Source organism: Mus pahari, chromosome 3 (genome assembly GCF_900095145.1).
Source record: "Mus pahari chromosome 3, PAHARI_EIJ_v1.1, whole genome shotgun sequence".
Classification (NCBI taxonomy): Eukaryota; Metazoa; Chordata; class Mammalia; order Rodentia; family Muridae; genus Mus; species Mus pahari.
In genome coordinates this window covers 103393763-103401498 of record NC_034592.1, presented here as the reverse complement: position 1 = coordinate 103401498, position 7736 = coordinate 103393763, and the positions used below count along the sequence as shown (strand labels likewise).

The following is a 7736-nucleotide window of genomic DNA, read 5'->3' as shown; positions in this document are numbered from 1 at the left end:
GAGAGAGAGAGAGAGAGAAAGAAAGAAAGAAAGAAAGAAGAAAGAAAGAAAGAAAGAAAGAAAGAAAGAAAGAAAGAAAGAAAGAAAGAAAGAAAGAAGGCAAAGCCAAGCAGAACAGCTGCCGTCCTCATCCCATCAGCCAAGATTTCAAGAGACCACCACCAAACTGTCTGCTGATGCCCTGTCTGAGAGGACATGAGGGTTAGTCACTGCACCTTCCCCCGGGACTCCGGCTGCTCCCCTCCCTCTGCCTCCCAGACACTTTTATGTGACTGCCCTGAGGGCACCATGCTATCAGTGTCTGGAGAGGAGCTGAAGCATACAAGCTGAAGAAGGATCCATATCCTGTGATGACTTTCCAGTATGGCCACTTTAGGGTTCCCCAAACTCCTGCCACACCCTCCCCATGCTCTGTAGCAAGCACAATAAACTCACTGGCTCCCCAGGGTCAACTCTGGTGAAATGTGACTTTGCTTTGTCACTGGGACTTTACTAGGAAGGAGTAGGTGCAATTGATGTCTCTCTAGGGAGGGAATTCTCCCAGCGGTAGAATGGTAAACACCAGAGAAAGTGGGTTAGCCTGGGCCTGTACTCGGTGAGAGCCGGAGAAGTGCTGTGCAAAGGAGGGAGGTGGGCAGAAAACCCTTTGCTCTGCACTGAAGGAGAACTAGGAGGCTTAGCTTGTAGTAATGCAAACAGATGTCTAACATAACAAAGCCTATTGAAAACACTGTAGCTTTTCCCCCTAACAACACTGAACATGAAGTAAAACCAACAGATACTCTAAGGACAGCTTGATAGTTGATGTTCACAGAGAAGCTTAGTTTGAATAAACAGTCTTAGATTTCAAGCCCTGGACTGCTCTCTGAGGGGCAGTGATAAGTTTCCAGCCCAGCTGGTGAGTCAAGGGGTTGGGGATGGCAGAGAATCAGGCAGAACCCTCACATCTACCTGTGTTTCATTACTTATCAAGAAATGAGAACACACAAGTGACAAACGGAAGCGAAGGGAGAGAACTCCGAGGTCTACTTGGGAGGAACTTAGTATGGGGTTGAGGGAGGGCTTGGGGACACTATATAGTGTAAGAGTGTTTGTCTAGCCTCTGGGCTTAATCCTGGCATTGAAAAAAAAAAATACTAAAGGCTGATCCAACATGATAATGTGGCCAGAACAGCAAAGTGAGGGAGGGACTCTGGAGAGAGAGAGTGTGGCCAAGGAGATGGGCAGAACCTCTGCAGACAACTCAGACCCTGAAGAGGCCAGGATATTTTCAGACAAAAGGGAAGAGGTGTTATTGGGTTCAGGAAGAGGAGAATCACTTCAAAGGCTAGTGCCACGGAAGGAAGATGATCCAAGCCAGGAAGGTAGCACTGCTCACCCGATCTAAGGATTTCAAGACACTCCGTAAGCCTTAACACAGAACACACCACGCCAGGCACGGTGACATATGCCAACAATCCTAGCTCTGGGGAGGCCGAGGCAAGAGGGCAGAGTTTAAGGGGCTTGGGGGTGAGGCTCAGCTACTGGTCCGAGACCTCTATTCTTGCTCATCTGTTCCAAGTGGAGAGTTCAGAGAGTATATATCAAACAATGAGATCTGTTCATTCCTAGGCGTCCCAAAGTGAGCTGTTCCTGGAATGGTGAGACATAAAGTTGGCCTGGGCTCATCAGATGGTATCATCTAGTTTCCTGCTCCTGACAGCAAGGGAAACTCCTGGGAACTGCTTTGTAAGACAACAACTGACTCCATAGGTCTGACCTCACAGCAGTGCAATTCTGGTAGATACACACGGCACAGTCTGTTCAGCTATAAGTCTAGAAGACAGACAAGAATACAAAATTATTGACAGAAAAGAGCATATGTCCCAGGCTGGACTGCTGGACTTGGATATAAAACCAACTTAGGCCAGAGGTTCATAACAGATGGTGGGTTTCTGACAGAACTTAATACACGCCCAGCTACCAAACTCCACTTCATGGGGTTCTGCCTCCACACAGTGAGAAAGGCTCCAGAGAAAGGGTTCTTTTCCTTCTATTTTTGAGATGGAATGTCATATAATCCAGACTGGTGTGGACCGTCCACGTGCTGGGACTTTGAGTGTGTGCTACTTTGCTTGGTATATATTTGTGGGGAATGGGGGATGGGACTCATGGTGTCATGCATGTTGGGCAAGCACTCTACCAACTGAGCTGCATCCCCAGGCCGCAGAATGCTCATTTCTAAAATGTTAATAATCTGAGGTCCTATTAACCACTCTCCCAGGCAGTCAGCACCAAACTAGCTTTTGATTCACAAATGCTTTGAAAATAAATAGAGCTCTCTCTAACAAAAAGGCAGGAAAGGCTTTTCTATACTAATATCTGGGCTCAAAAACTAAGCAAAAGCTGAAATCAGATTATTGCAGACTTTGCTCCTTCATGAAACCTACCTACACACCCTTCTTGAGCTGCCGTATATGAAAAGGCCGAGAGTAAGCCCATGTGATCATACAGGAGAGAGCAAGAAGAGCTGTGCAATCACAAAACTGGGCTACAAGAAAATCACCTTGCCTGGTGTTATCAGAGAGAATAATATACAACCCATGGCAGATTAATAGTGACTAGGAAGATGGTTTTTAAAAGGACCCTTTAGCACAGGCAGGCCTTTTGTATTCCTAACTTCAATCTTGCCGGCTCAGCCTTAGTCCATTTCTGTCCTTTGTAAAAATAGAACAACCCAAGTTGCATCTATACAAAAAGTCTTCGGAAGCTTTGGAACAGAGGGGGAGAGAGAGGATTAGCTACCAAGAGCACACACATTTCTTTCCTAAAGAAAACGCAGCCTCAGCTGAGATGAGAGGTGGGGAACAACCAGTGTACAGGAATTGGGCTTGAAAGTTATTTACAACTGAGGGCTTCAAGTTCTTTCAGAATCTGCAGACCTGGCATGAAATCTCAAACCATTCTTCTCCAATTTACTCTATATAGAAACCCCCTTTTCTGTGAAAAGGCTTGATAAAATCTCATTGCTTATCTAATTTCCCTATAGTCATTAACCCCCACCACCACCACCATTTATTGCTGGCTCTCATCTCAGCTTCAAACCATATTTAACCATGTTTTAATGGCTCCCTCCTGAGTAAAAAGCCCTGAATGAGCAGTGCTCTCTCTGCTTCATTAATCCTGGTTCTGATTTTTCAAGAGCTCAGGGCTCTTCCTGATCAGCTCTTATTCTTCTGAACGTCCACCTTCATCTGCACTGACACCTCTGTCTCAACCCTGGACTCCTTTCCCACTCACTGTCTAGTTATACTGTCTTCACAGTGCGCTGTGAAAGGGGTAAAGAACATGAAGACACAGGGGCTGGAGAAATGGCTCAGTGATTAAGAACACTCTCTTACTGTTCTTCCGAAAGTTCTGAGTTCAATTCCCAGCACCCACATGGCAACTCACAACTTCAGAAGCTGTCTTCTGGTATTCAGATAGATATACACGCAAAGTGCCCATATATATAAAATACACAAATAAATAAATCTTTAAAAAAAAACTGAAAATGGGGTTGGAGAGATTGCTCGGTGGTTAAGAGCACTGATTGCTCTTCCAGAGGTCCTGAGTTCAATTCCCAGCAACCACATGGTGGCTCACAACCACCTGTAATGGGATCTGATGCCCTCTTCTGGTGTGTCTGAAGACAGTTACAATGTATTCATATAAATTAAATAAATAGATCTTAAAAAAAATAAGTTTAGAAAAACTGAAAATGAAGACACATAAAAAAGATAACTAGAGATTGGCTTCCAAGAAGCAGAACTAATCAAGGAAATCACTCTGGCACTAGAAGACATAAAGACAGCTCAAGAAATAAGCAGAAATTTTTATGATACAGAATGGTATGGTTCAAAGCAAGTTTGAGCCTTGTCAGGGCTACTATATAGCAAGATCTTGTCTCAAAAAAAAAAAATGAAAACAGGAAGTTATTGCATAATGCCACTCTAATCCCTCCTTTCTTACTTCCCAAGTGGTATGTCTTTTTATCTTCAAGTTTTACTTCACAATTAGCTACCATGTCCAGGTACAGTGGCCTTAAACTTTCCCAGAACTCGGGAGGTTGAGGAAGGAAGATCTCTAATTTGAAGGCAGCCTGGGCTACACTGATACCAGGTCTCATAAAACAAAAACAAAATAAAATCAAGTATCCATGAATCCATGTCACAATTACCTTAGCTACTGTGTATTAGGGACTCATGGGCCAGGTCTTACGTGGGTTCAGAGCAAGCTTTTAGAGTAACCTTACATAGAAAGCCTTCACTATGGGGTATGTGAGAAGGCAGGTGCACAGAGACACTTGTGATATCATGTAAAAGGGCAGCATCGACTTCCCACTTAGAACAAGGATGTTTAATGGTGATGCCAGAGATGTCTTCCTTTTACTGTTTTTCTACAGTGATCCTCTCTTACCTCAGGACTCAGTTCAAACATCCCTTCTTCTGTGAAGTCTTTCCTAATTTCTTTCCCCTGTAATTCTATTAGTAACTCAACGCATATTTCTAGAGCAGCACTTACCAAATCTGGTTGTCATTACTTGTTCACATGTCTAATTAGCTACAAGCTCCTCTGTGGCAAAGATAATGTTGTATTCCTCACTGTTAGTCACCCTATAGGCACTTAACTTGTAGAACGCATTTATGATGACAGATGTGTGAGTCTTTAAGAATGGCCTTGGCATCTTCCAGATTCTAGAGCACTAATGGTACATACTCATACCACAAGCTGAACTCCCATAACATATCCCTATTATGTTTACTAGTCCTGGCCAGAAAAAGAGCCAAAGATAAGAGAAACTTGGTCTAATAGCACTGCCTTGAGTCAGCAAAGGTGCCTGCTGTGGTGGGGCACGACAGCAGGATATGCTGAGGAGAGAGAGACAGGGTCAGGTGTTGTAGGGCAGCTTGAGCTATATCGTTAGGGACAGCAAGAAGCCTTGGCAGGCAAAAGTGCTCGCCATGTTGACTTCCACAACACCACGGCACATGTGTGGCTGCACCCACACGTCATGATATAATGATAATGATAAATGAAAGTTGTTTTTTTTTTTAAATTTTATCAATGAGTTTCTAAGTTGGAGTACCCATTCTTCTAGAGAATAGGAACAATTATTAATAAGAATCCTTGAAAGGGGCACTAATTCTGCCACTATAAAAATGTGGCAAATTTTAATTCAGTAGAATCCCTGCTAGAATATACAGGAAAGCTGTTCACTTTACCAAAGCCAATTACTGCTCTGCTGAGGGATCTGGTAACTCTTCCCAGAACTCTGCCATGTTGTACATTAGACTCTTAAACCTTTCTGAAACAGAGTCACAGGTAGAGCAACAATATGCTGCTGTCTCTAAGGACTGTGCCCTTGGCAATCCTGTACCACACAGAGTTACTATGTTTATGGGCTGCTAGGAAGACACAAAACCTAATCTGATCCCGTGGGAACAATCCTCAAGATTCCCTCAAGGGAAATCTTGTAAATAAATGTATTCTACTTTTATATGCCCCAAATTGTGAGGAGTCTCAAAACTGAATAAAGTATGAGCTGGGCATGCCAGCAATCCCAGCACTCAGAAGGCTGTGGCACAAGTTTATAGTTCGAACCCATCCAGGACTGTGTAACAAGGGCCTGCCTTGAAACAAAACCAAACAAATAATAATAATAATAATAATAATAATAATAATAATAATAAAGCATAAGGACCAAATCCCAGACATGTATAAGAATGAAAGATGAATGAATATCTGCCCAGAAAAAGGATGCTGGCATACAATGCTCAGAATGAGCAGTGCCACAAGGACAGAGCAGGAGAGCTGTCTTTCTGGCACACACACACATGGCTCCTTCATGTTATCACGAGAAACCAAGAAGTGCCAGTTAAAGCAACTTAAGTATCTTAAAGAGATAACCCACTTTACGTTTATTCCCTCCCCTGCATGTGTGCATGCACATGTGGAGATCAGAGAACTCCAGGAGTTGGTTTACTCCTTCTACCACGTGGGTCCAAGTGATCCAAATCAGGTCAGGCTTGTTGGCAAAGGTCTCTGCCAGTCCAATCTTCTACATCTTTGAACAAGACAGGGTATCACTATGTAGCCCTGGCTCCCCCTGGAAATTGTTATATAGACCAGGATGAACTTGCCTCTGACTCCCTAGTGCTGGGATTACAGGCGTGCATCACCAAGCTTGTCAAAAAATTGTTTTGCTCTCTTAGATGGGTATTAGTATATATATATTTTTTGCTAGTACAGTCTGGCATTATAACCCCAACTGTTACACTAATACATTAGTCACGGCTAGGTCCTTTACAGAATATGTGATCCCACTGTCCTCTTCCAAGAAGAGAAACTGAGTCATAAAATGTCAACTTGCTTCCCCAAGCACACAGTTTGAACTGAGGCCCTGTTAAACCCAGTTTGCCTTCCTATGCCCTTCTTCAAGCCATGGCTGCGTCTCAGCATGCCCACCCACGCCTGCTGTTCTTCCAACTTCAAATCAGGTCGTCAAAGATAAGCGTATGTGATCTTTTAAAGCCAACAGAGAAATTTCATTCTCCCACCCCTCCCCGCCCCCCAAGAAAGAGAAAGATAAAAAAAGGGAACGAAGTGCAGGAGAGGACAGAGTAGGTAAGAGGTGGCTCCCAACAGGACTCACCTTGGAGCTGAGGTCCGTTCGCCGGTTTCCTGCTTTACTTCTGCGTAATTTGATGGATGGAGACCGCAGCAAGTTCTTGATGCGGCTAGTAATGGTTGACCCTTCTCCAGCCATCATAAGGAGGAGCCCCTAAGGACAGTCCCTGGCCTAGCCTTTGGACTTGTCTCAACAGCAGTACTGCCTTCTCGTTCAACACGGCCTTCGGATATGCACTTTCACTGGCTGAGATGGCAGAAGCAACCTTATCATCACAGTAGGTGTCTTCTGCTGGTCACCAACTCTTACTCTGGGCATTGCCCTGTGCTTTCCCACTCCCCATCCCCACCCTATCCTGCTAGATTTTTTTTTTTTTTTTTTTTTTAACAAGGGGAGGACGACCCCTGGAGTGAAGAAATGTCAGGCCCACACCTGCCAGAGGCGTTTAACTGAAGAAAGGGATGGGCTAGTGACCAGTCTGGCGCCGGTTACAGCCCAAGTGTTCCCATGGTAACTGAGGTGTCCAAGGGAGGAGGCCTCCGAAGCCACTGGGCAAGGGGCCGAAGCACCGCGCTGGCCGCCCGGCTCACGCTGGCCCGATCCGATGCGAGAACCTCCCTCCCGCACCCCAGTCTTGGGAGCTCCGTTTCAGCCCCCCACACCCACTGCCCACTTCAGAAACCCTACTACTCGTCAGCGCCCCCGTTCGCTGGGGCCCAGCTCACAGCGCCCTCGGGCATCGCGATCGACGGCTTCGGCTCCGCCGCCGCAACCGCAGCCGTAGCTATGGTGGCACCAGCGGCTCAAAACGCGAACCAGAGCCTGGGCCGAGCTGCGCTGGGAGGGCGGGGCCTAGTAAAGGGGGTGCGGCCGGTGGCAGATTGGTTCCCGATTGGACGACTGATGCCTATGGGGCGGAACCAAGGAATGAACCGTGAACACAGAGGTCTCGGGTTCTGCACAGTATTATTGTGGATACCGCTCCTAAAGGAAGGTCAACGTAATATTGCTTTAGAATTGAGAGAACCTGGCCTTTTACGGTATTATCAGGCATGGTCCTCTAGAGAACTTTGATAACCACGCCTCC

General features: G+C 45.5%; 1 protein-coding gene across 4 annotated transcripts in view; it reads right to left on the bottom strand.

The window, feature by feature from the left end:
- Positions 1–7431, bottom strand: part of Mapkbp1 (mitogen-activated protein kinase binding protein 1) — a 54967-nt gene extending 47536 nt beyond the window's left edge. For all 4 annotated transcript variants that reach the window (XM_029536327.1, XM_021192983.2, XM_029536328.1 and 1 more), the window contains exon 1: positions 6674–7431. In XM_029536327.1, coding sequence (XP_029392187.1) covers positions 6674–6790 — 117 coding nt within the window. In that variant the 5' untranslated portion in view covers positions 6791–7431. The remainder of the gene's footprint in view (positions 1–6673) is intronic.
- Positions 7432–7736: the final 305 nt, after the last annotated feature.